The sequence below is a fragment of the Panthera onca genome, chromosome A2, assembly GCF_046562875.1.
Source record: "Panthera onca isolate mPanOnc1 chromosome A2, mPanOnc1 haplotype 2, whole genome shotgun sequence".
In the NCBI taxonomy this organism is placed as follows: domain Eukaryota; kingdom Metazoa; phylum Chordata; class Mammalia; order Carnivora; family Felidae; genus Panthera; species Panthera onca.
Window position 1 is genome coordinate 1416158 of NC_138340.1, and position 27780 is coordinate 1443937.

The window sequence follows — 27780 nt, forward strand, 5'->3', positions numbered from 1 at the left end:
GCTAACATAGCAACCAGGAGAATCTGTTTTTAAAAAGCTTTTTATTGGGGCGCCTGGGTGGCTCAGTCGGTTGAGCGTCTGACTTCGGCTCAGGTCATGATCTCACGGTTCGTATGTTCGAGCCCCGCATCGGGCTCTGTGCTAACAGCTCAGAGCCTGGAGCCTGCTTCGGATTCTGTGTCTCCCCCTCTCTCTCGGCCCCTCCCCCGCTGGTGCTCAGTCTCTCTCTCTCAATAAAAAAAAAAAAAAAAATTAAAAAATAAAAAAGTTTATTGATAGACATATAAAAAGCGCATGATGGCTACTTTTTCACAGGTGAATGTCCCTGTGTAACTCCTCTGGCCACCCCCCCCCCCGCCCCGCCCAGGGCTAACCACTGTCCAGACTTCTAATGCCCTCGGTGAGTTGGCCTTGGTCTAGAGCTCCCAACAGCTTGTCTTTCAGACCCTGCCTCTCTCCCTCCACATCGCCCCTGAGAAGCCCCTACGGGGGTGTGGGCACTGCCGTGCCGCGCTCCTGCCAGAGCTCCATCTTTCCACCTGTGTGACACTGGGCAGGTCACTGCACCTCCCTGACGTCAGGCGCCTCACCTGGGAAGAGCAGACACCATCACCCGCCCTCCTGGGGGGCTGTGACACTTAAGGGACGTAGCGAAAAGGCAGAGGCGGTTGGCTCCTTTGCCAGCACATGCCAGGTGCTCAGTTATCACAAGTGTCTGTGTTAGTGAGGGCTCTCCAGCCAAGCAGAGAATGTCTGTGTGTGTATATTTACGCACACATATAGGGAAATATAGGTGTGTAGATGTACTCTGTACATATACAATATGCAATGCACATATGCACGTTTTTACAATACATGTATATACACATGCATCTAAACATGTACAGCAGGTGCATAATACAATATATACACACACGCATATATAGGTATACACAGCTAACATACACGTGCATATAGTATGCTCGTGTGTATGCATATATAATACACATACGCGCACACACACGCACCTGTCAACAGACTTACTTACACATATACTACATGTATATACGTACACACATAAATGCATAGGTGTGCATATGCTCAGTGTATGTACACGTTATAGATCCATACGAACTTTTAGGGAACTGGGCGATGGGACTCGGAGGTGGGGCTGGCAAGTCAGAAATCTCCAGGGCGGGCCCCCCAGGCTGGAACCTCAGGGAGGGCTGATGTTGCAACTGGAGTCTGAAGACTACTGCAGACAGACGTCCCTCCTTGTGGGGAAGCTTACTTATTTCCTCTTAAAGACCTTCACCTGATTGGACGGGGCCCACCCACGCCATGGCGGGTAACCACGTCCTTTACCTAAAGTCCACCGATTTGAAAAGTAGCTCCTGGCCGCATGTGGAGTAATGTAGTGGACGCAGGAGATTAGGCACGCTCTTGGGTGATCCTCTCGGAAAGCGCAGCTCCCTGCGGGCAGGGCATTTCCCCCTGGTCACTAACGAGTGCCCAGTCCCCGCGCCCAGCGGGTACTCAACAAGCTGCATTCGGGTACTCCGAGCGGCGGGCGGCGGCGGCGGCGGCGGCGGCGGCCTGGAGGCCGACCCTCCTACTTAACCAGGAATTACGGCTCTACTGCCGGCGCGGGGGGCGGGCCCCATTCCTCCAGGGGCGGGGCTCGAACCTGTCATCCCACACGCGCGGGGTCTCCCCGGGTCCCCGCGTCGGGCTGGCGTGGGTAGCCGAGGGCAGCCGAGGACGTGCGTGCGTGCGTGCGTGCGGGCGAGCCCACGGGGCGGGGCTGCGGGGGGGCCGCGCGCGGCGCGGCGGGCGGGGCAGCGGGCGCGCGCCGCCTCCTCGCGCCGGGCCCCCCCCGCGCGCGCGCGGCGAATGGTTCGGCCCGGCCCCCGGCTCATTGTGCTCGCTTCACGCCGGCCCAAGATGGCGGCGGCGCTGGAGGCCCCGGGCCTGTGACCACAAAGAGGAGCCGGGGGCCGGACGGGGAGCGCGGCGGCGGCGGCGGCGGCGGCGGCGGCCGAGGCCCAGGCCGGGCCCCCCCCCCTCCCCTCAGCCTCCCGCCCTCCCGCCCTCCTCCGCCCGCCGCCCCGCCCCCGCCGGCGGCGCCGCGCCCCTCCCCCAACCGCCCGACTAGCATGGTGCGGCGGCCGCGCGCGCCGACATGGGGGAGAAGCTGGAGCTGAGGCTCAAGTCGCCCGTAGGGGCCGAGCCCGCCGTCTACCCGTGGCCGCTGCCGGTCTACGTGAGTACTGCCCCCGCGTCCCCCAGCCCCCCGGCCCCGGGTCCCCGCGGCGCGCCGCGCCCGCCCGCCGACGGTGCCGCCGGGGTCCCGCGGACCCCCCTGCGGGTCCGTGGCCGTTTGCGGGGCCGGGCGGCGGGGCGCGGGGCTGCCGTTGCCGGTGCCCGCGGCGGGGTGGGGGTGGGGGGTCCGGGCCGGCGGGCGAGCCGGCCGTGCCGCGGTGTGTGCGCTGACACCGGGGTTTCCTTCTGTTTGGGGTAGTTTATTTTTTGCGCTGTCAGTGTGCCCGGCTGTTCCGTTTGGGGGATGCCCTGTCTTCCCTCCGCGCCGGGTTTTCTAGCCCCCCTGCTCTCGAGTGGGTGGGCTGGCCGGACCCTTGCAAACGGGACGTCCCGGCTCCCCGGTCCCGGGTGGGTGGGCCGGCCGGACCTGGGGCACGAGACACGCTGTCCCCCGGTGCCGAGTGACCCTTGGAAGATGACAGGCCGAGCGGAAATTTACCAAGGCGGCCGCGGGGCGCCGGGGCGCGGGGTGGGCGGCGTGGCGCGGTGTCCGCGGCCCCGGGGCGGCTCGGGCCGGGCAGTGTGCCGTTGGGCGGGGGGGGCGCGGCGGGCCCCCCGGGCGGGCGGCGTGGGGGCGCCCTTTGGCGCGAACGCCTCGCGGGGAGACAGGGCCTCCGGGGGACCCGGCGGGGAAGCCCGCGCGCCCCGCCCCTCACGCGCGCTCCGTGTGTGTCAGTTTTTGGAAACGTCGCGGCCAGGGGCGGGGTCGGAGCGCTGGGACCGCCCGGGAGCGGGTGTTGGCTCCCGGCCCCGGGTGCTCCGCGGTCGTAGGGTTTCGCGGTTGCCAGCCCGCCGCGCGCGCTCCGGAGCTTTCTATTTTTGCTTATCCTGCGGCCGGAGGCGGGGTCGAGCCCGGGCTCCGGCTTTTCCGGCTGGCAGCGCCCGTCTGGGGGTGTGTGTGTGTGTGTGTGTGTGTCCGTCCGTCCGTCCGGGCCGGCGGCCCGAGCAGTGGGGCAGGGCGGGGAGACGTCCAAGGTGACGACGCGCGAGCGGGGAGAACCTTCAAAACTCCAACCGTCGCACGGGCCTCCGCCTCTCTCGGCCCTTGTGACAGCGCTCGGCATGCACCAGTTGGCTGGCCAGCGCGTTCTTTGAAACGGAACTGGTTTTTACCCGCGGTGGCTCCCACGTACTACGGCCGCTCTCTTTAGCACAGCGCAGCTCTGGGGGTTTTGACGGATCTCTCGCCCCTCGGCCTTCCCTTCTGCTGCTCCTTCGCTGCCAACTCGCCCCTTTCCTCCTGGCCGCCACTAATCTCCTCTCTATCCCTGCAGTTTTGCCTTTTCCAGGAAGTTAGATAAGTGGATTCTGGCCGCTTTCTCTCAGCCGAGCATTTCTGAGACTTAATCCACGTTGCTGTGGGTATCCGAAGTCACGCCTTTTTATTGCCATGTCCTGTTCCGTGTTTTCCTTTCCCCCTTGGCAGGCGGGTGCCGGGACGCGGGGGATGTTTCCTGGTGGCGGAGGTGGTTACGAATAAAGCTGCTATGAACGTGTGGGGGCAGGTTTCTACCTGAAGTTGAGTTTTCCCCTTGGAAAGTGTTGGGGAGTGTGGGGGGGCACTCTGCTGTGTTTGACACTTGCACATCTTACAGACGGGTGTTCTTGAGTATTGGCAGAGTGAGGAAATTCACTGCGGGCCACTCTCCAGGCATTTGATACTATGGTGAAAGCTCATCCGGAGACAGTCACGATGTCCCCACTGCTGTCTTTTATTTGGAGCGGAGCAAGGCCACAGCGATTCGTACCTGCTGTAAATAGGCCCTTCTGTGTTGGGCCTGGCAGGACCTGGCTTCCCAGTGGCGGGTGGTTCTGAACTGCAGAGCCTCTTTCCCTCACTGGCCTCGACCTCGTTTGGCAGGGGACAGGGTTGTGCTGCCCGCCTGGCCCGGCGCTCTGCCTGACGTGAGCAGGCCCGTTCCTGGCATCGTTGTGCCACTGCCGGGCCAGCGGGCAGGACGGCCCTGTGAAATCCTCAGCGAGCTGCGGTGGCCGCAGCAGCTCGCTTGTCACCGCTTTGTAGTGATGCCTGCGGCCTTTCCGCACCCCTACTGAGGGATTGTGCTTTCTCGTGGGAAGGGGGAGGCGGTACCTTTGGAAGGGTTCGTACTCTGTGACGGCTCGATGACGAATGTTAGGAAAATGGACCGGTTGGTGAGTTAACTCTCCAGAAGGTCACGTTACTCGTCAGACCGCATGTGTGAGATGACAGGGCTATTTGTTCACTGATTTACCCGTCCTGCAAGCACCTGCTGGGGACGCAGAGGGCACTGGGCAGTGTTCTGCTCCAGAAACCTACAAACGCGGGGAGGTAGGTGACTCATACGCACAGAAGGGCACTGACGGTCCGACTTAGTCCTAGAGGGCAGGGCTGCTGGTTTCACCCTGGGGGGAGGTGTGGGTGGCTTCCCGGAGGCGGTGGCCGGGCATCTGGAGGAGGAAGTGTCAACAGCCACAGCCACCCACACTGGGAATGTCCAGCCTCAGAAAGGGTTTTTTGGGGAAATTGACAAGGGGGAGGGGGCAGGCTGAGTTTTGTAATCCTTCCCTGACTCAGAGTTCTGGGATACCTGCCTGCTGCTCACGGTGGCCCTGCTTTTGGTGGGAAAACCAGGTCTCCACCGGAGGGGAGTTTGTGGTATTTTTGGTTGCCTGGTGGCAGGGTGTGGAGTGGCCCTTCCCCTCCTTGACTTATTAAGCCTGTGGGCGGGGGAGCGGCCCCAGCGTGACTGTCCCCGCCTTCAGCTTCCTCCCCGGAGCCCACGACTTCTCTGACGAATGCCCTCCAGCAGTCATGCCCTTTCAGCGGGGCTGTGAGTAGTAGCTGAAGTGGGCGGGCCGAGTGAGCCATCCTTCCCTGTGACTCAGAAAATATTTTCTGACACTGACCTCGCTGGTGTGAGCCTTTTGCCTAATCCACACTCAGGTGGAAGGCAGATTAACCCTTAGATAACTTCGTGTGGGTGGAGTAGCCTCTTTAAAGGGGGGGAGGGATAATCGGAAAGGGCTGAATTTCCTATGTGGTCCCTGAGGTCCAAATGCCTGCTGGTGCTCTGTTCCCGATGGGTGGGAGCCAGAGGGAGCTGGGAACTTCAGGGGTTCTCCAGGGAGGCGGTGGCAGAGCTTCAGGGGACCTGCCTGCCCACTCTACCCTCCCTCTGGGAGCTCTGTCCTTTTTGTCCTTAAACTTTCATTTTTTAATTTTTAATTTAATTTAATTTAATTTAATTTAATAATGTTTATTTTTGAGACAGAGCATGAACACGGGAGGAGCAGAGAGGGAGACACAGGATCCGAAGCGGGCTCCAGGCTCTGAGCTGTCCGCACAGAGCCCAACACGGGGCTCGAGCCCTCAAACTGTGAGATCATGACCTGAGCCACAGTCGGACACTCAACCGACCAAGCCACCCAGGCGCCTCTGTTCTTAAGCTTTTAATTTCGAGATAATCGCGGATTCACTGGAAGCCATAAGAAATAACAGAGACATTCCCTGTTCTTAAACCCAGCTTCCCCCAGTGGTGGCATCTTACAACCAGTGAGGAGAACGATCGTATTGTCGAGATTGGTACAATCCAGATACGAAGCGTTTTGGGGTCCTCTTTTCTTTAGGAGTTTTTTCTTTTTTTTAGTGAGTGAGTGGGGGAGAGAGGCAGAGGGAGAGAGAGAATCTTAAACAGGCTCAGTGCAGTACAGAGCCCGGTATGTGGGGCTCGATTCCACGACCCTGGGATCTCGACCTGAGCTGCAACCGAGAGTCAGGTGCTCAACTGACTGAGCCACCCAGGCGCCCCAGGGTCCTCTTTTGAATGCCGGGACCTGCGGGGTGCCGACGGTCTGCAGCTGGGAGTAAGCGGGTCCTGGGCCCCATGCGTCTCTCCTGGGAAACTTCCTCCTCTGCCTGACGCCCCTGCAATTGTGTCTTCGTCTCCCCAGCTGTGGGAATAACGTTCCTGCTTCCTTTTTCTCAGGGTTGTACTTCCAGAAGCCTCTCCCTTGCCTTCTCTGTCCCCTCGAGCTGTCCCTACCAATTCCACAGCGTGTCTCCTGCCAGTGCCGGCCCATGGCATTGATTCTGTTTGCCGAGGCCCTGCCGCATTTTGGGGGTGCCGGGGTGCGTCTGCCACTCCGCAGCCCCCATGTGGCTCTGGTGCGCCCCTCAGTTCCCTGCACGCCCCTTGCTGTTCCTCTGCCCCGTGCTCTTCTCCCGGACCGGATTCTCTCTTCTCCCCTACCTGCATCCCCTGGGCACCTCGCAGGCCCTCTCCCCTGCGTTGGACCAGCCCCTGTTCTGGTGCACAGCACCTGGGGTGCTGCTAGCGGGAGTCGGGAGGTCAGGGGCTTTGGCCTGTATCGTGCAGTCTCCCTAAGCCTCAGTTTCCTCATTTCTGGAGAGGCTTCAGCCTGAATTCCCTTCAGTTAGTCACGGGGGTGCGTGGGCTAGTGCGCAGAGAGCATTAAATTCACTCCAGGTGCAAGCGGGGGTGAGCGTTCGTGGATGTTCACTCTGATAATACTTCTATCATTTAAAAACCCGAAGCTTCTTTTTAGGAGTTGGGGAACAGGGCTTCCGGGGCTTTGTGGCGGGGCTGGGGCGGTGGGGGGCTGTGACCTGCGGGACCACAGGAGCTCCGGAGGGCTCAGGCTGCTCTGGATGGCTGTTTTGCGGGGACGTGTTTAAAGTGGCTCACGGGGTTCTGTTTCCCTGGTCTGCCCGTGGCTCACTGTGGGTGGATCTGCTCTCCCGTGAAGGGGCGGGCACAGGAGGCCAGGCGGGATGGGGAGGGACCAGGATGACAGTTGGGGGTGGGGGGGTGGGGTTCAGGGGCAGTGCTGGGTCTTGTGGTTTTTGTTCATCAGTAACAGCCTTATTGCAATATAATGCACACACTGTACCATCTATCCATCTAAAGTACGATTCCACGGATTTTAGTCCATTCACGGGGTGGTACAGTTACCACCTCTAATTCCAGAGCATTACATCACCCCAAAAGGAAACCTTCGCCCACAACAGCCACCCCCCGAGCACCCCCACCCCCACCCCACCCCACCCAGCTCCTGACACCCATGAACCCCCTTCCTGTTCATGGATGAGCCTGTTCTGGACGTTTCACAAAGGTGGACTCACACCCCGCGTGGCCTCTCGTTTCTGGTTCCCTCCCTTAGCGTTGTGTGTTCAGGGTCCGTCCGCGGGGCGGCGGGTGTGGGCTCCTCGCTCCTGCTCGCGGCCGAGGGACGTTCCCCTACGTGGATGGTCCAGGTCGTGGGATCTTGGGCACCAGGTGGCCAGCGGCTGCTGCTGGGATGGCATAGCTCTAGACTCCCCTGCCTTGTGGGGGCTCCTTCCTCCGGACCCCCTGGTCATTGGGGTCCGCAGAGCACGGCGTGCGGGGCTGTATGGGACCGAGTTTGCGCAGGGGTAAGCTGTGATGGGCCCGGCCCGGCCCTCTGGCCTGCTTGCTCGGTAGGGTGGGCGTCCCTGATGCCGTGCTTGGCTCCTGGGACCGCTCGAGCTCTCCTCACGCCCTCCGGGTTTTTCACCCTTCTCTCCTCCAGCTGGACTCAGGCCTCGTGGCACCCCTGTGGCTCTTCTTCCCACGGAGACTCGAGGGGCTCAAATGTTCACTCGTCCACCGGAGCCGCTCTTCATGATGGTTTGCTAAGGGCCACGCAGCAGGCCTGGCACACTGCTGGGAGGGTGTCCGGTGGGACTCCCTTGCCCCCCGGAGCTGGGGCTGCCGGGGTGGTGGGCAGGGTGCTTTTGGATGCGGCCCTGGCCTCTGAGCACCCTCGTCCGTCGCAAGGCCTGTACAGGTCAGCGCTGGCGCCGGGAAGGGGGTGCGGTGGAGGTGGTGGCGGGGGCCGCGCCCTCCCTCCCCGTGAGTCTCAGAGCAGAGGCCTTCCCTGAGAGCGCCTGGCCCAGCACCCTCCTCCCTGGAGGGAGGTTACCTGAGCAGCATCAGCTGCCCCCATTCTGGCCCCTTTTGCAGCGTGACATTACTTCGGGGGCCACGTTAAGTTTAGTCCTTAAAACTAGCGAAGCTCCAAAGCCGTGACGAGCAGCCTTGACGTTTCGCGCAGCTCCTGGAGGTGCGTTGGCCGCTCTCGGCGGGTGCCGTGCTTCCCTGCGGGGTAGTGGCTTGTCCCCTCACTCGGCTCCAGATCTGGCACTCCCCACGCGGGTGCCCCCGTGTGGCCATAGTCACCGTGTGGGTCTTTCAGAACAGACGTTTCTCTCCCCGCGCCGCCTCCCGCCACGGACGTACGGCAGGCCCAGAGCCCCAGCGGTCTCCGTTGCCGCGTAGACGCCAGGGCTGTGAGCCGCGGGGCTGCCTTCCCTGCGCAGCGCTCTGTGTGGGCATGTGGTGTCTGAAGACCCAGCCAGTTGAGGGCAGAGAAGAAGGACCGGCCTGACTAGAAGGGGGGCTGTCCAGCACAGGCGCCAGTTCACAGACCAGGGAGCCGCGCAGACATGCCCCCGCCAGGTCCTGTCCTTCCTGACTGCAGGCCTTCCAGCAGGAGGGCTCCGTGCTTGGTTCAGTGCGGACGGCTGACCACGTTGGAACAGGGGTGCCCTCGCCGGCCTGATTGGCTGTCTTTGCCCAGGCCCGAGGCAGCCTGCCCTGGTCCCCTGCCCCACTGTGCACTTTGGCCTGACGATAAGCGTGAGCCAGAGACCCGCCCCTTGCTCCCCTCCTGGAGCCTCACCAGTAGCTGTCCCCCGCCTCCGGGGGGTGGGTGACGGGGCTCCCAGGGTCTTGTGCCGCTCTGACGTCCTGACCCTCTCCTGGCTGATCTCCAGGGTTGGCTAATCCTCTCCTACCCCAGCCGTGTCCCGTTGTCTTTGCTCTTGTCTCTAGATGTGGACTCTCGTTTTGAGTTCCTCTTGTTCTGAGCTGGTAAAAGTGCTTTTGTGATTCTTGACTTGGTCATCGGGAGGACAAACCGCAAGTTAATTGCTTTTGCTCTTGTCCGGTGATCTTAAGCAGGAGCTCAGACTGAAGTGGTGCTCTTTGTTTTAAAGTATCAAGGGGGCACCTGGGGGGCTCAGTCGGTTGAGCCTCCGACTTCAGCCGGGGTCGTGAGCTCGTGGTTCGCGAGTTCGAGCCCCGCGTCGGGCTCTGTGCCGACAGCTCGAGCCTGGAGCCTGCTTCGGATTCTGTGTCTCCCTCTCTCTCTGCCCCTCCCCCACTCACGCTCTGTCTTTCAAAGATGAATAAATGTTAAAAATTTTTTTAAAAAATAAATAAAAAATATTAAAAAAATAAAGTGGTCAGGAATGAGCATTCATTTTGTCACAGGGCCTTCTCTGCTCAAGTGGCTGGACTTGTCAGAGGGAAGCTTCTGGATAAAATTTAAGGTGACTATTAAAATAGCAAATTGTCCACACTGAGTTTTAAGATGTTTAAACAGATTCAGACTTTGATATGTTCCTTAACGTGAGTGTTATGTTACATATTTTTCTTATTTTTGAGTTGAGGAATATAGAATTTTAGCTGGGGAAAGGTACTGTGAAGTTCATGGAATGATTAACATGTTCGAAAGATTTCAAGTATGCTATATTTCTTTTAAAGATTAAAAAAAAACTTTTTAATGTTTACATTTATTTTTGAGAGAGAGAGAGAGAGAGAGACACACACACACACACACACACACACACACACACACACAGAGTGTGAACGGGGGAGGGGCAGAGAGAGGAGACCCAGAATCCGAAGCAGGCTCCAGGCTCCGAGCTGTCGGCACAGAGCCCGACGCGGGGCTCGAACTCGTGAACCGTGAGAGCATGAGCTGGGCCGAAGTCTTACACAACCGACAGAGCCGCCCAAGCGCCCCCAAGATTTTCTCTCTGAGTGACCTCTGCACTCACCGTGGGTCTGGAACTCACAGCCTCAGGATCAGGAGCCGCGTGCTTTTCCTGGGCCTGCCGGAGCCCCAGGTGTGCCATGAGGGTCTTGGTGCCGCTCCTGCCAAGTCCAAAGGTGGCCTGCGGTGTCTCCCTCAGGCGGATGGGGGGGCCTCCCGGGGAGGGCGGGCTGAGGGCAGGGCCCAGCTGCACTGCAGCGGGAGCTTCTGGGTCCGACCTCCCTGTGCAACTTTGTCCGTTTTCCTTGGAAGGGGTTTTAAACTTGAAAGCGCGTTGCACAAACAGAACAGGATTCCTTTGCGCCTCACTCAGCTCCCATGACACCGGGATCAGAGCGGGGCCGGCGCTGAGGACACCAGTGACTTCACCTCCCGTGTCCCTGTGTGCTCAGGCCCAGCCCAGGGTCCCCTTTGTGTTCAGTTGTCGTGTGTCCTCAGCTCGAACCTGCCGCGGCTCCTCACGTCCGAGGAAAGGCCGGCACCCGTCCCGACCTGCACGCCTTGTGTGCCCTGCAGAGAACGGCCCGTCCTTGCAGAGGGGCTCCCGTGTGGGGTCGGAAGTGGTTGTGTGTTCTCGGCGGGTGTCCCACCGGCACGTTGCTGCCACTTTCCCCCTCCCCCTGCGAGGGGCGCTTCGAGACTGTCGGGGACCCTGGTCCTCGAGTCGGCCCATGGGCTTTCTGGCCCGAGGGGGCCTGGCCTGCAGCACTGGTGTGGTGGGGCTTTCGCGCCCTCCCGCCCCCCCTCCCCCCCCCTCCCCTGCCCTTCAGCTGCTCCTGCATCCGCTTTGGGTCCTGCCCGCGTCCTGCTTCTGCACTTTGAGCCTCCGTGTGGCTCCTGGGTGTGTACGCCGTCTCCGGGCCACAGTCCAGTCTGTCCGGTCTGTGAGCCAGTACCCTGTCACTCGTGTTCCAGAACTGGCCACCGGGAGCGCCCCCGGGCTTTGTCCTGGGCCCTTGGCACGCCTGTGCCCCTTTTTGGGACACGTCTTGGCTGCCTGCTGTGCCAGATGTTCGGGCTCACCTGTGTGTTCTCTGCGCCGGCCCTGGAATCAGCCCTCCCTCCAAGGAGCCCGGTTCTTTTCAGGGCCCTGTGGAGCGGGGCACCGGTGCTGAGGCGCGGTGCTGTGAACCCGGATCTTAAACCCACGCAGCCCTCTTCATCGCTACGGGGCCGGGGCTGTCTCCACATGGGTCCTCGGGGGTGGAGGGGACCGCCCTCCCGGCTGTGGCGGTCTTTCTGCGGGGCGTGGGCGGGTGGCTCGGGGTGCTCCGCACCTGGGTTCGGAGCTGGGCTGCCCCGCCCGCCCCAGGGTCCCTGGTCCCGCTGCAGAAGCTCATTCCGTCAGTAACTGCCGTCCGCGGCCACGTCCGGCTCTGTGTGCTGCTGCCGGGCGGAACTCCGCGTTCCCGGCCGGCGCTCTTGGTTGGACTTCCGCGTTCCCACCTGTGTCCTTCTCCCTGCCTTCGGTCGGAGGCCTGCTCCTCCTTGGCCGCTCCTTGTCTCCTCTCTTCCCCCCGAGTCACCCTGTGAACACTGGCTGTTTCCTGTGTGTGCCCTGGGGGTCTTTGTCTTAGTTTGCTTGGACTGTAGTAATAGAGCCCTGCGGCGGGAGGGGGGTGTGGGGGGCCTCTCACGGCCAAGATGACGGCTGGCGGCGTTGGTGCCTGGGGAAGGCCCACTTCTGGCCGGCAGCCCCACCGTCTCGCCGTGTCGTCACATGACACAGAGCACTCCAGTCCCTTCGTCCTCTTAACAAGGGCACTAATCCCATGGGGGGTGGGGGCGGGTCCCATCCACCGTCCCTCCCACCGTCCCTCCCACCGTCCCTCATGACCTCACCTGACCCTCCCCACCTCCCAAAGTCCCTGTCTCCTGACCATTCTGCTGGGGTCGGGGCCCTAGCATGGGGATTTGGGGACACAGACGTTCTGCTCCTTACAGTCTCTCTGTCTTTCCACCTGGCCCCTCCAGCGGCCCTGAGAGTGCTTCCGCGTTGGTGTCTTTGTTTGCAGTTGTCGTCTTTTTTTTTTTTTATTTTTTATAACATTTATTTACTTTTGAGAGAGAGGGAAAGAGAGAGAGCGTGCGCGCACGCATAGGGGAGGGCAGAGAGAGAAAGGGACAGAGGACTGAAACTGGGCTCTGTGCTGACAGCGGAAAGCCTGACGCGGGACGCGAACTCACCGACCGTGAGACCGTGACCTGAGCAGAAGTCAGACGCTTAACCGACTGAGCCACCCAGGCGCCCCTAATTTGGCTTCTTCTCCTTTGAAGTCTGCTGGCTGGCTCCCCTGCCTGCGATGGCCCTGGCTTGGCCCGGCGCTCTGTTCTTCTGAGGCCTGTGTCCCCCGTGCAGACCTCAGCTGTGGGCTGTCCTCTCCTCGGGTATGGTTGGTGGGGCTGCCTTCCGCCGCCTTCCTGGAGTCTGCAGCGAGGGCACCTGTTGTTGCCACCCTGCTGTCCCCTTGCCGGGGGCGTGCGGACACGTGGGGCTGATGGTGGACCCGGCTGCTAGGATTCTCTGCTGCCGCTGCTGCGTGAATTCACGCGTTTCCACTTGACAGCCTTCCCCTTCTTGGTGCTCGGGCCCCGCACGTGCCGCGTCGTGCTGGCCCGCCGTCCTCGCCACCGCTCGCAACCCCGGCCCCCAGGTGCGCAGGCGTATAGGCGGATGGATGAGGCCGAGCGCCCCAGCCGGGCCCCCCGGGCCCTGTGCTCTCTGCCCCGCTGGCCTCCTCCCGGACCGAGTTTTCGGGACGCCTGTTGATTTCGCCGTGTCCTTTCTCGCCCTCCGGCAGACATCTGCCGGCCAAGCTGGGCCATGTCCCGTCACCCACCTTCATTCTTGTTCTCCACTCTGGGAACTCTGTCCCCACGCCGCCTTCCTGTCCACAGCAATTCCCACGTCACGGCGTGCGTGAGTGTAGCCTTCTGTGTCCTTAGGGCTGTGGTTCGCAGAGTGGGTCCCCCAGCCGGCAGCCTCGGCGTCATCTGGGAACTTGTCAGAGACGCAGACCCCAGACCCCTGACTCTGAAACGTTGTGGGTGGGCCTCATCTGTACTTGACGAGCCCTTCCGGGGGCTTCTGGTACCTCCCAGGACCTCTCGGGGTCTGCCCTCCTACTGTGATCCCTGATGGGAGCGGACGGTGCTCCTTGGGCGACATTCTTGTCAGAAATGGGAATCGGGAGAGTGGGGTTGGCGGGTGGGTTCGTCGCAGTAGTACGTCCGCAGAGCGTCCACCGCGGGCTCCCCGTGTCATCTTGTCCCCCTCTTGGTCTTCCCTTGCCTCCGCGCCCTGAGCACAGAGCCCCCGCCAGCCGTGCGGACGCGCAGAGTGACCGAGTCGAGGCGGTGAGGGGGGAGGGCATCAGACACCCCTGTGCAGACTCCTTGCGGTGAGACTCGAGGGGTGCTTGTTCTTAGCTTTGTCCTCAGGGCGTAAGAGGAGGCTGGGCTGGGGCCGAGCACGACAGCGGGGGATCCCCACACCCGCGCTCTGTCCGCGGTGTGTGCTGGGTGGTGCCGAGGACAGTAGGGTCAGGGCGTCTGGAGGAATGAAGCCGGGGCCTCACGTCAGCACCCGACTGGGGAGCTGGGTGATGGCGCCATCTCAGGTGTGGTGACTGCTCTCCGTGTGGTGTGCACTCGAAGACACGAGTGCGTGTACTTAGCATGGACGTTTGCGTGCGCTCCCCAGAGCGGGGGACCCGGTGAAGCTGAGTGCCCGTTGCCAGCTTTCCTGGGTAGCAGCGTTCGCCAAACAGGTGTTACGTGAAGAAACGTCTCTGGTTGCTTCATTTGGGCGCCCTGATGCGCTTAGTGATGAGAGAGCGGGTCAGTCCCTGCCGCAGCAAGCTGACGTTCCTGCCGTGGGCTGGCGCCAGGCTGGGGGTCCCTACAGGGAGACGGGGCCTGGGGCACAGACCTGGGATTCTGGGGCTCCTGGGATGGAGGAGGAGGATGGGGGAGGGCTGTCCCTGGGTAACAAGACGAGGGCCTCTCCTAAATCCAGGCTTCGTCGGGGCTGTTCTCAGTCCCCCCTTCCCGGTCGGCGTCTGGCGTCTTCCCTGAAGGCCCGAGGAGTAGGAGGAGGCCACGTCCAAGAAGTTGGATTTTCTGAATCATTTATGGCGATCGGCGCTTCTTAAATTACACAGCTCACAGCTGCCAGTGGAGGCTGGCCAGTCCCTGAAAGGGTCATTCTGTGATCTTTGGAGGCATAGTTGTCAACTTTTTTCCTTCCTTTTTTCTGCTTAAAAAAATTTTTTTTTAATGTTTATTTGTTATCGAGACACAGAGAGAGACAGAGCACAAGCAGGGGAGGGGCAGAGAGAGAGGGAGACGCAGAATCCGAAGCAGCTCCAGGCTCTGAGCTGTCAGCACAGAGCCCGACGTGGGGCTCGGACCCACGAACCGTGAGATCTTGACCTGAGCCCAAGTTGGACGCTCGACTGACTGGGCCCCCCAGGCGCTCCTTTTTTTTCTGCTGGATTTCCTCTTCTCACAAGCAAGACGAGCCCACATTCCAGGCTCCTCCCCACGTGTGCAGGATTTGGTGTGAGACAAGTCAGCTGGCAGGCTGTGGCGGGTTCCTGTGAGGACGGAGGCCGGGGTGCGATGTGAGCCCAGCACCCGCACGTGCCCGCCGCGGCTGCTCGGGCTGCTCTGTGCCCGCGTCCGCCTGGCGCCCAGGGGCTTCGCAAGGGTGTGCAGCTCGTTTCGTGACTTTGCGGTGAGGACTTGAATCAGGCCCTGTGGTGAGGGGCATTTCTAGGGTTTTTCCCCTAGGCAGTGTGCTCCCAGGAAGGTTTGTTAGCTTTAACGCCAAGTCTGTATCGGTTAGCTATGGCTGCGTAACAGGTTAACCCAGATTTAGCAGCTGGAAGCAACACAGTTTATTAGGTCATGATTTCTGTGGGTCAGGAGTCCGGGAGCAACTTAGCTGCGTGGCTCTAGCTCAGCGTCTCCCACGAGACACCGTGGTGTGGTCAACACAGACCCACCAGGGCCGCCTCGTCTGAACGCTGGACCAGGTGGGAGGAGCTCTTCATGCCGACGCCCTCCGTTGGCGGGAGGGCTCAGCTCCTCTCCACATGGGCCTCTCTGTGGGGCTGCTTGTGACCTAGCAGCTAGCTGGCTTTCCTAGAGTGTGATCCGAGAGAGAATTGGTGGAAAGTTCTAGACTAACTGCCCTCACAGACCTTGCGACACAGTATGGCGTTTTCTCCGCTTTTCAGGGTCAGTCCGTGCAGGAGTCCGGTGAGCTCTTGCCAAGACTGTGTGTCTGGGTTTCGTTAAACGTTACTGAGCGGCAACAGGGCAGAATCGTCGTGTGAGAATCTTACGAACTCCGCGTTTTCCTACTGAGGTCGGGGGCGGGGGGTGCTTTTAATGGTGGGGAGCATTTCTTCTGTGGATGTTTTTGCTGTTAACAGCTCTTTCGAGGTATAATTCACATACCGTACAACTGACCCATGTAGAATGTCACATTCACAGACTCGTGCAACCACCGCTACTGTGAATTCCAGAACTTTCCATTCCTCCAAGAGAAGCTCCATCCCCATCAGCCATCACCCTCCCAACCCTCCCAGGCCCCTGCGCGCAGGTGTTTGGACGTGTGCTGTTGTTTTGGGCGTCCGTATGCTTGGGGGTGGAGTCGCTGGGTCCCGTGGATGTTCTGTTTAAACATCACAGGAGCTGCCGGGCCGCTTTCCAGAGTGGCTGCTGCACGTGACATTCCGACCAGCCAGGTGTGAAGGTTGCTACTCCTCCTCCCCAACACTCAGGCCCGTCACTCCCGTTCTAGCTGTCCTCGTGGTTTTGATTCGGGTCCCATCCTGGCTCAGGTGGCAGAGCATCTTTTCGTGGCCTCGTTAGCCTCGTTGTCTGGCCACTGTCTGGCCACTGGAGCATCTTCTCTGTAACCGTGTCAGTGTCAATATGTTTTCGTGGCTTCATTTGTCATTTTGTTTTGAGCTCTCCCGAGTTGTCTGTACACACAGGCACGCGTCGGGGGTACTGTGGGTTTGGTCCCGGGCCCCCAGAGTAAAGCGAGCGCCTCCATAAAACGACTCACGCAGATTGGTTTCCTGTGCGCGTACAAGTTAGGTTTAGGCCACACCGTGGCCCACCGAGTGTGCAGCGGGATGACGTCTGAAGAAAAGGCAGCGTGCGTACCTTAAGGGACAAACGATTTGCAAAAACGCTCACCATCGCCTGAGCTTTCGGTGAGACTGACCGCTGATCTCCGCGGCAAATACCACAGTGATGAAGCTGGGAGGATTGCGAGAGTGGCCAAGACGTGCCACGGACTCCGCGTGAGCAAGTTGGAGAAAGGGTGCCGAGGGGCGCACGCTCATCAGGGGGTCCGTGCCGCCTTCGGTTTGTGAGAACGCCGTGCCTGCACAGGGCGGCAAAGCGAGGTGTGCCCGTGAGAGATAAGGTCCTTCTCCAGATGGATGGTTTGCAAAGTTTTTCTCTCTTCTGTGGTTTGTCTTTCCACTTCCTTGATGTCCTTAAGTGTAATCGTTTCATTTTGATGAAGCGTACCCGACCTGTTTTTCCTTCCCCGGAGGTTTACGAGGTCATTGTAGGGGTGGGTGTGTCGCCGCCCGGCAGGGACTCTGATTGGCCCTCCCACTCATCACCGAAGCCTGTGCCCCCATCTGCAGGATGGACTCGTACTTGGGAGCAATGCCGGCCATGGGTGGAGAGGGCTTGGTGCCATCTGAGCTCATTGGAGGTGTCACCTACTCCCCTGCATTGCCATTTACTCTCCCGAGCTCTGTGGACGCCTCCCGCTGCTGTGGCCATCAGACCTTACGCCTCTCTAGCGTCCGGATGGGGGGGTGTGGACCTAGAGGGCCCAGGGCTGAGCGGAGGGCGGGCTCAGCCATGGGCCCGGGCGCTGCGCGGTTGGAGCGAGCGGTCGGAGCAGCAGGAATCACGGCCTCCCCCTTGTTCGCGATGCTGTGTCACCAAACAGCAGGGAAATGCCCGCGAGGAGTTTGTGGGGGCCCCGAGGGTAGCGGGGTAGATTCCGCCGGGCTCAGCTAAGAGGAGCTCTGCGTCCGTCGAGCCGGGAGGTGTGGAGTCGAGGCTGAGACAGCAGACGAGCTGCCGGGATTCCTTGTGTCACCGGCTCCTCCTCCTGCACGGCCTCCTGGGGAATCGGGCCAGTGGGCTGCGTTCCCGCCCGCTGGGGCCCACAGAGGCTGGCGCAGGCGGGCGTGGGGCTCCTGTGTCCGAGGCCTGGGCTTTCTGCCGGCTCCACGTGCCCTCCCCAGAACACGGGGGCAAGTCGCGCTGGGCCTGGGGCCGGTGGTCCCCGCGGCCTGCAGGGCGGCTCTCCTTGCTGCCGGTTCCCGTTGTTCCCGTGAGACCGGTGTGACCTCACGCGCCCAGCAGACCTGCCCCCCAGCTGTCTTCTGACGCTTACCGCGAGGTGTCCGGGCCACGAGTTCCCGTTAGCGGTCCCCACCCCGGGTTTCTGACTCAGCAGGTGGCAGTCATGCTGGTGGTCAGGCTCCCCTCAGTGGGGACCCCTGGCCTGCGTGGGGTCTCCCGTGCCGGACCGCCTGTGACCCATCTTGCACAATTAATATTTGTCACCTGATCCTTCGTCCGTGGGAGGATACATTGAGAACGCTGCGAGTTGGTTCTTTTACCTTAAAGAAAAACTAAGGCTTAGCGCAAAAGGCCACACGGTGTGTGATTCCATTCACGTGAAATGTCCAGAAACAGGCACATCCTGCGAGACAGAAAGTGGGTCAGTGGTTGCAGGGGGATGGGCCGTGGCAGATAGTGGGGACGGGGTAGCTGTTTGGGGTGAGAAGAGTTCTGGAATAGTGCTTTGGTCGCACAGTTCTGGAAGTACCAGAGCCACTGGGCTGTGTGCGTGGAGCGGGCGAGCCCCCTTCTGGGAGGAGCTGTCCCCAGAGAGCCGTGGCCACGAAACTGAGGTTAGGGCCCAAGGTCCTTGGGGTTGTTTTGACCATCACTGACTGCGGGACGGGACCGGAGGCTCCGCACTAGGACCCGCCCCCTGCCCACCCCCCTCACCCCCCTCACCCCCAGGGTCTGTTGGAAAGCCTGGCCTGAGAGGTGCGGTCACTGCCGTGGAGCAGCTGTTCGCGGCTCTGAACCTGACCTCTCGGCACCGCGCACGCCTTCTCTGTGCCGCAGCAGGTGCGGTGCTCGTATCAGAGAAGCAGGGGGCCAGAGAAAGGCCACTCGCCGCATCCGGTCCTGCTTTCTTCAAGGTCTGGGGTCAGGGCTGTCCGGACCCCGGTGAGAGGCCTGGAGCGAGCCCTTGGCCTCCTCTGTGAGGAAGGAGCAACAGTGAGCACCCCCCCCCCCCCGCCCCGCCCCGTGTGACAGGCATTGTGGGAACCTGGCGTGATCAACTGTGGGGTTGGGAGGTGTCTGCATTCTGGCGGGAGGACCGCCACATGAGCTTTCCCCGTGGTTGTGGTACTCGTGTTTCCCCATTTTGCAGATGGGGAAACAGAGGCCTGGAGATGTTCAGTAGCTCAAAGCCAGGCCCGCGGCTTCTAGGCTGTAGGAACACATGGGGGCTGTGGGTGAAGAGTCAGCAGAGGTGGGGGTGCGAGGTGGGGAGAGAAGGGTCGGGGCATCGACGTCACCCCGGGTCCCTCCTCCCTGCCCGCCTGGGAGGGAGTGCCACAGGTCCAGCTCGGGCCAGGGGCGGGAACTGGCTGGTAGGCCCTGCCTGGTCCCCACACCCTGTACCACCGGAGGGTGTAAAACCTGTCCCTTTGTCTTTCAGGACAAACACCACGATGCTGCTCACGAAATCATCGAGACCATCCGGTGAGTGTGCCACCTGCTGGGGTGGGTGAAGTCTCAGGGTGGGCCCCCCTCCCCCCTCCCCTCTCCCCCCCTCCCCCCTCCTCTCCCCCCCCCCTCCCCCCCCCCCCCCCCCCCCCCGTGCAGGCCACCCCACCTGTGCTCTCTGGGCATATGGTCTGGTCTGCGGGTTGACCCCACTTTGCCCTGCGTGGCTCCTCCTGGGAGCACCTCCGGAAGACTTGAGAGGCAGTGACCACTTGGTCAGAGGAGTCCGGGTTGTCCACGTGTGGCCCGGAACAGGTCTCAGTGCTTCTCTGAGACTTGGTGCCTTCCTGTGGAAGGGGAGGGAAATGCTGAGCCGGCAGGGCCCTCGGGGGCTCTCCCCGCCTCCCCTCACCCCCTCGTTTCCCTCTCCTCCCTCTTGGATTGGGTGCTGACTCAGCTTTCCTGCGGCTGCTTTTCCCCTCGGTACCTGGGACAGCCTTTTGCTGGCCTGTCCTGTGTGCGAGTGGAGAAAAGCCCCCCGGGCCCTCCTGGGCCAGTAGGTTGGCGACCTAGACAGGACCCGGGGGAGGCTGCCAGCCGTTCTGTTTCTCGTGGGCCTTTTCTCCCGTGCTGGCCTGGGGTCTGGAAGGACGTCCTGAATGCTGTCGTGGCTGGACCGCTTCTTGTCTACATGTTCCACGGTCAGAAACCCCGTTCTTCTCTGAGCTCCTGCGGCAGGGCCGTTGGTGTTTGTGCGTGGCTTTGACCTCTCTCGCTGTGTTGTCCCTCAAAGGCCTTAAGCATACAGCCACCCCCCAGGCCACAGCCGTGAAGTCTACATGAACCTGCCGAGGCTGCTGGCAGGACTGGGCTGGTGAGAAAGCCAGGACGTGAGGTCTGGCTGTGATGGGAGTGCTTTCCCTGCCGCCTGGCGGGGCCACCGAACCCCTGGCGCTCCGGCTGCCTGAGCCCGTTTGGTTTGCTCCTGAGGCCAAGCCGAGTCTCCTTGCAAGAGTGTTTGCAATTTTAAGTGAAATAATCTGTGCAGATCTTGTAGGGTGGGCCTGAAACCAGTCAGTAGCGTTAACTGGTTGGCTTAGTTTGATTTATGTTATTAAAAAATTTTTTTTTTTTTTTTTTTTTAAATTTTTTTTCAACGTTTTTTATTTATTTTTGGGACAGAGAGAGACAGAGCATGAACGGGGGAGGGGCAGAGAGAGAGGGAGACACAGAATCGGAAACAGGCTCCAGGCTCCGAGCCATCAGCCCAGAGCCTGACGCGGGGCTCGAACTCACGGACCGCGAGATCGTGACCTGGCTGAAGTCGGACGCTTAACCGACTGCGCCACCCAGGCGCCCCTAAAAAATTTTTTTTTAATGTTTATTTATTTTTGAGACAGAGAGAGACAGAGCATGAGCGGAGGAGGGGCAGAGAGAGAGGGAGACACAGAATCCGAAGCGGGCTCCAGGCTCCGAGCTGTCAGCACGGAGCCCGACGTGGGGCTCGAACTCACGAGCCGTGAGATCACGACCTGAGCCGAAGTCGGACGCTCGACCGACTGAGCCCCCCAGGCGCCCCTGATTTATGTTATTTTTTAAAAAGTCTGCTGGTTAGGAAGTGGGAGTGTGGTGCTTAACACAGCGGCTGTGAGTCAGGTGGGCTGGAAGCCGTTTCTCGTGTGTAGGGCTGGTCACTTGTCCCTGGTGCTGGGGCTCAGCATCGGCTCTGCGGCCTTGGAGCCAGCCCTCTGTCCGCAGTCCCCTGTGGCCTCGTCCCCTCCCGAGGCCATTCTGCGGGAGCCTCGCATCGGGCTCTCAAAACGGCTTCACCTTCTTCCCTGCTGTCCCTGCAGATCCGTTCTGTCCGTTGGCAAGATGGTCTGTTACTTCAGTGTTCTTTCTCTTATGTTACTTGGTGCGGTGGGGAATGTCCAGCAGATACGGAGGTAGACAGAGGGCATGCTGAACCCAGGTTCCCGTCACCCAGCCTGACAGCGACCAGCTCATCGCCACCTAAGTGTCATCTGTACCTGCACACACTTCTAGTCCTTCCCGTAGTTGCATGTTTTAAAAGCGCAGTTGCGGGGCGCCTGGGGGGCTCGGTCGGTCGGGGTTCCCGCTTCCGCCGAGGTCACGATCTCGTGGTTCTTGAGTTCGAGCTCCATGTCGGGCTCACCGCTGTGAGCACGGAGCCCGCTTCTGATCCTCTGTTCCCCTGTCTCTCTGTCCCTCCCCCACTCGTATTCGCTCAAAAATAAACGTTGAAAGAAAGATTAGGAGAATTATAAAAATTTGGAATATAGTGGGCGTACGAGAGCCACACACAAGTAAGGTACACGTTCTGACGGGCGTGGACGTGTCCACGCATGCCCAAGGCAGCCTCGGGAGCGGGCATCTCCGTCGCCTGTGCGGGCTCCCTCGTGTCCTCTGACCTGCGTCCCCCCACCGCTGTCCCCAGGCAGCCCTGAGCTGCGTTCTGCCTCTGCAGGTTACTTTGCGTGTCCTAGAATTTTACGTACATGGACTTGGTCAGTAGTGCTGTTGTTTTCTCCTGACTCCTTTCAGCACACGATTTTCAGGTGGTCGTGTTTCCTCTTTGTTTCTGAGGAGTTTTCCCTCGGAGGATAGACCGCAGTTTGTTGACGACTGCGTTCGGGTCCTGTTGGACTCTGGTGATTATGAACAAAGCTATTGTGAACATCCACATGGGGGTCTCGTGTGGACGTGTCTTTGGTTCTTTTGGGCAAATACCCGGGAGTGGGGTTACCGGGTTTTATGACAACTTTCTCGAAGAGGAACTGCCGAGGTGTTTTCCAAAGGGATCCGCCTGCTTTGCACCCACACCACCAGCTCAGGAACCTCTGTGTAGCCCCCAGTGCACAGCATGTGGTGTTGCTGTGGGTTGGTTTTGCAGTTTCTGATTTGAGCTGTGTAGTGGTACTTTATTGTGTGTGTGTGTGTGTGTGTGTGTGTGTGTGTGTGTGTGTTTCAGTGTTTGTTTATTTAGACAGAGCTCAAGCAGGAGAGGGGCAGAGAGAGAGAGGGAGAGAGAGAATCCCAAGCAGGCTCCACACTGTCAGCACAGAGCCTGACATGGGGCTTGAACCCACGTACCGTGAGATCATGACCTGAGCTGAAACCAAGAGTTGGATGCTTAACCAACTGAGCCACTCAGGTGCCCCTCATTGTGGTTTCAATTTCCATTTTCCTAATAACTAATAATGTTCGTCTTTTGCCCATTTTTAAGAACTGATTTTTTTCTCACTATTGAATTTTGAGCATTCTTTTTAAAAAACATATATATTTTTTTAACATGTATTCACCTTGAGATAGAGACAGAGTGTGAGATAGAGACAGAGAATCCAAAGTAGGCTCCAGGCTCTGAGCAGTCAGCACAGAGCCCGACGCAGGGCTCGAACTCAGGACTGCGAGATCATGACCTGAGCTTAAGTTGGACACTTAACCGACTGACTGAGCCACCCAGGCTCCCCAATAGCTTAATTTTTAATAAAAGTTCGACTTGTTCACATTTTTCTTTCATAAGTTGTGTTTTTTGCCTCTTAAGAAATATTTGCCTAAATATTTGCCCTTGAGCTCACAAGGGCTTTCTTGTATGTTTTCTAGAAGTTTTACAGTTTAGCTTTTCTTTTTAAATCTTTTCATCCATCTTGAGGGAATTTTTACATGTGGTACAGTGTATGAGTTGAAAGTTTATTATTTTGCATGTGGATGTCCACTGGTTCCAGCACCATTGTTAATGACACTGTCCTTTCTCTATGAAATACCCTTGTCGCCTTTGCAAAAGTCAGTTGACAGTGTAGGAGTTGGTTTATTTATAGACTTGGTTCTGTTTCACTGACCCCCATGTGTGTCCTTTGGCCAAAGAAGACCTTGGTTACTTAGCTGTATAGTAAGTGTTGGAAGTGGGTAGAGTAATTTCTCTCTTTGTCTTCTTTTAAAACATTGTTTTGGTTATTCTACCTCCTTTGCATTTCCATGTACATTTTATCTTAAAGTTTGTTTTCATTTATTTGAGAGAGTAAGTGGGAGAGGGGTTAGAGAGAGAGGGAGAGACAGAATCCCAAGCAGAATCAGCACGGAGCCCGACGTGGGGCTCGAACTCACGAACCGTGAAATCATGACCTGAGCCAAAGTCAAGAGTTGGACACGTAACCGACTGAGCCACCCAGGTGCCCCACATTTCCATATAAATTTTAGAATCAGCTTGTTGGTTTTTGCATAGTTTTGTTAGGAATTGCATTGAATCGATAGGTCGTTTGGAAAGATTTGCTGTTGCATTTTCCAGTATTGGGTCTTTCAATCCATGAACATGGTATATCTTTCTACTTACTTAGGTCTTTTCGTGTTTCTCTAACAGCCCTCTGTTATTTTAGTGTGGGGTCGTGGACACCTTTTGTTAGATTTGTTCTCAGGCAGTTAAGCTTTGGGCACCACTGTAAATGGGATTCTGTGTTAAATTTTATTTTCCAGTTACCTGCTGCTCATAAGAAAGAACACAATTGATTTTCATACATTAACCATGATCTTTTGCTAAATTTATTGATTCTGGTACTTGATTGGTAGATTTATTAGGATTTGCTGTAAGAAATAATTATATCATCTCTGAGTAGGGACAGTTTTACTTCTTCCTTTCAGTCTTCACGATTTTATCTCTTTTCCCTGGTCTTACTGAGGTGACTAGGCCCTTCAGCCTTTCCTCATGGAGATGACGTAAGCTGTAGGTTTTTCACAGATGCGCTGTATGAATTTGAGGCAATTCCTTACTATTCCTGATGTTGTTTTTACTAGGTGCGCCCACAGCATTGTAGTTATGTTGAAAGAAACAGTCTGTCACTTTTAGGAGGAATGCTGACGTATTTGTGAGGGACACACTGGTAACATTTGTGGCCTGCTTCTGAATAATGTGGAACAGGTGTGGAAAACGGTTGTGACAAAAAGCGTCCATTCCTGGTAAGAGCCTCAGTGCCGCGAGAGGCACCCGGCCTCTGATTCTGCCTTACTGTAGAGTGACGTTAGGCTTGACCACCCGGTTGAGGTGGCGTCCACCAGGCTTCTCTGGGGTGTAGTTACCGTTTCCCCCTTTCTAATTAATACATACCTCGGGTGAGGTCCTGGGGAACTATGCAGAGATCACGGTTCCCCTTGGACTTCCGCACCACAGGTGGACCTCACCTGCCGCCACTGCCGACTGCTGTGTTCTAGGCCTCATCCTCTCCTCGGCTGTTAATCAGAACTCCGTTTTCATGTTTCATCCCATGAGCTGTGATGCACTCCTGCTGTTACAACCTTGTTTCACATTGTTCCTGTGCTGGCCACCGAGGGCTCTCCGGTTCGTCCCGTGTCCCTTTGGCATGCCCCCTGCCTTCCTGAGCACATCCTTGTTTTCTAGAACCACAGATGCTCTGGAGTCACCTGAAATCTCCCGTGTTCCAAACCTTCGAATCAGCAACATCTCTGAGGAGCTCTGGTTTCTTTCTCTTTTTTTTTTTTAATTGTTTTTTTAACCTTTATTCATTTTTGAGAGACAGAGCATGAGCAGGGAAGGGGCAGAGAGGACACAGAATCCGAAGCAGGCTCCAGGCTCTGAGCCATCAGCACAGAGCCCAGTGAGGGACTTGAACTCACGAACCGCGAGATCATGACCTGAGCCGAAGTCAGACGCTCAACCGACTGAGCCACCCAGGCGCCCCTGGTTTCTTTTATGACAGAATAGTTTGTGCTGCCTTTTTTCTTTTTAATGTTTTTTTAAAAATTTTTTTAATGTTTATTTTTTGAGAGAGAGATAGAGTGTGAGCAGGGGAGGAGCAGAGAGAGAGAGAGAGACACAGAATCCGAAGCAGGCTCCAGGCTCCGAGCTGTCGGCACAGAGCCCGACGCGGGGCTTGAACCCACAAACCGTGAGATCATGACCTGAGCCGGTTGGACGCTTAACCGACTGAGCCCCCCAGGTGCCTCTTTTTATGTTTATTTTTGAGAGAGAGAGAGACAGAGAGACAGACAGAGCTTGAGCAGGGGAGGGGCAGAGAGAGGGAGACACAGAATTTGAAGAAGGCTCCAGGCTCTGAGCTGTCGGGAGGCCCATGCCAGGCCTGAAACCCCAAACCATGAGATCATGACCAGAGCCAGAGTTGGACACCTAACTGACTGAGCCACCCAGACACCCCAGTGCTGTTTTTTGAGATTGAGTTGTTTGCGTTGTCCTTGCTGAGTTGTGAGAATTCTTGACATATTCTGGCTGTGAGTGCCTCGTGAGATACTTCATTACACATAGTGTAGCTGCTTGTGGTTTTAGTGGCATCTTGACTGGTGGAAGTTTTCAGCGTATCAGATTTTTTTTTAAGGTTTATTTATTTATTTTAGAGAGAGAGAGAGGGAGAGAGTGCACGCAAGCAGGGTAGGAGCAGGGAGAGAGAGGGAGGGAGAGAGAATCCCAAGCAGGCTCCATGCTGTCAGCGCAGAGCCTGACGCAGGGCTTGAACCCGTGATCTGTGAGACCATGACCTGAGCTGAAGTCAAGGGTTGGACGCTTAACTGACTGAGCCCCCTAGGCGCCCTGTGTGTCAATTTTACAACCAGGTCGTCTGCTTCTCCAAAAGTTGCTGGGCTTGCACTGGGCACTACTCTGGAGTTGGCGGTTCAGTTTTGGGGGAAGGGCCATTTTAACAACGTGGAGTCTTCTGTGAGCAGAGTTTCCCTTTTCTCGTCTTTACGTTTGCTCAGCAGTGTCTTACAGTTGTCAGTGTGGAGGTCTTACAAATCTTTCATTAAAGTTATTCCTGGGGGAGGGGGGCGTCTGGGTGGCTCAGTCGGTTAAGCGGCTGACTCTTGATTTCAGCTCAGGTCATGATCTCAGGGTTGTGAGTTCGAGCCCCACATCGGGCTCTGTGCTGGCAGGTTGGAGCCTCCGTGGGATTCTCTCTCTCCCTGTCTCTCTACCCCTCCTGAGCACACACTCTCCCTCTCTGCCCCTCCCCTGCTCGTGAGTTCAGTCTCTTTCTCTCTCAAAATAAATAAGTAAACATTAAAAAACAATCATCCCTAGGTATTTAGCTTTTACTGGTATTTTAAACGGCATTAAAAAATTTCATTTCAAAATTCTTTGTTGCTGACATATGCAAATAGACTTCATTTTTGCCCATTGACCCCATGTCTTCTGACCTTGCTCAATCCACCTGAGTTCTAGAAGTTCCTATGTAAATTCCTTAGGTTAGTCTGTGTGTTAAATTGTGTGCCTGTGAATAGAGATGTTTTGTTGTTGCGTTTCTAGTCTTTGTGCTGTTTTTTTTTTCCTGCCCTGTGCTGCTGGCCGGAGTCTGTACTGAGTACTGGAGGGAAGTGTCTTTCACCTGTCCCTGCCCTTCTGGGGTCCTCAGTGTCGCACCGCCCGTCTGGTGGCCGCTGCAGGGTGCACACCTTCCTGTACCCTCGGGTCTCCTGACATCAACCACGTGGGCCGCCGAACGGACTGCGCCACGGAGAGGTTGCTCCCTGGGTCTGAGAGAGCACGGGGTAGTTGATGCTTGGAGGCGGGCGTGCCCCGCTGGCCCTGGGGACTGTGAGCCTGAGGGGGTCTTGTGGGGAGGGACAGAGGGGGGAGAGAGAGGGAGAGAGAGAGAATGGATGGATCCCTCCCAAGCGGGCTCCATGCTGACTGTGGAGCCCGATTCGGGGCTGGAGCCCACGACCCTGGGATGGTGACCTGAGCTGAGATCAGGAGTCAGGTGCTCAGTTGACTGACACGGCTTGCTAACCTGTCGGCTAATATTTGTAGAGGATTTTTGTGTCTGCCTTCATGAGGGAAATTGGCCCGTCGATTTCCTTTTTCTACCCGGAGTTTGCTTTACGAGGCTTTGTCTCCCTCTGGTTTGGGCACCGGGGTAAGGCCAGCCTCATTGGTGTCACTTGTTCTTAGGCGTGTCAGGTCTTGGTTATTTGTGTGTTTCAAGGAATTTGTTCATTTCACGTCAGTTTGAAATCATAACGTCGGTGTTTTGTAAGGTCTACAGCAGTGACTTCTCCCTTGACTTTCTGTCAGCGTTGCGTCATGATTCAAGAAGGGTCGTATCTTAGGGTTCGTTGGTGTATTTTTGTGCCCCTTTTAATCTGTAGGCTCCCCCTGTTTGTTGAAGAAACCCCCTTGTCTTGCGATCAGTTAACTCGTGAGATAATAGTTGCCTTTAGGGGCCTCTGGGTGGCTCAGTCTGACTCTGGATGTCCGCTCAGATCGTGATCTCATGGTTCATGAGTTCGAGCCCTGCTCTGTCGGCGTGGAGCCTGCTTGGGATTCTCTCTGTCCCTCTCTCTCTCTGTTCCTGCCCCTACCCCGCTCATTCTCTCTCAAAATAAACAAACAAACTTAAGAGAAAAATAGTTGCCTTTAACCCTCAGTCCACCCGCTGCCTTTCAAGCTCTGACCTGAGCAGGCCCGCTTCCAGGCTCCGTCGCGAGTGAGCCCAGTTACCACCCCCCCCCCCCCCCCGTAGGCGACACCGACTGGAGCCACGGAAGCGTGTGTGTCACAACCTCGTCCTTAACGTTACGCGATTTGTTCTGAAGTGATGCCTCCCTTTCCTTTTGTGCATTTTGAGTTCGGTAATGAGAATTTGTTCTTGTTTTTGTCTTCAGTATTCGGGAGTAAACCGTGTTTAAGACCGTTGAGAGTGGAAAAAAGACAATGGTAACACTCTTCACCGCTGTGTCTACACTTGTGTTTCAGGTGGGTCTGCGAAGAGATCCCGGACCTCAAGCTCGCTATGGAGAACTACGTTTTAATTGACTACGACACCAAAAGGT

General features: G+C 57.8%; 1 protein-coding gene across 3 annotated transcripts in view; it reads left to right on the forward strand.

Moving 5' to 3' along the window:
• Positions 1-1901: 1901 nt before the first annotated feature.
• DOT1L (DOT1 like histone lysine methyltransferase) overlaps positions 1902-27780 on the forward strand; it is a 63965-nt gene continuing 38086 nt past the window's right edge. For 2 of the 3 annotated variants that reach the window (XM_078443668.2, XM_078443669.2), the window contains exons 1-3: positions 1902-2242; positions 18959-19002; positions 27704-27778. In XM_078443668.2, coding sequence (XP_078299794.1) covers positions 2162-2242; positions 18959-19002; positions 27704-27778 — 200 coding nt within the window. In that variant the 5' untranslated portion in view covers positions 1902-2161. The remainder of the gene's footprint in view (positions 2243-18958; positions 19003-27703; positions 27779-27780) is intronic. The other variant, XM_078443670.2, reaches the window with a different exon arrangement.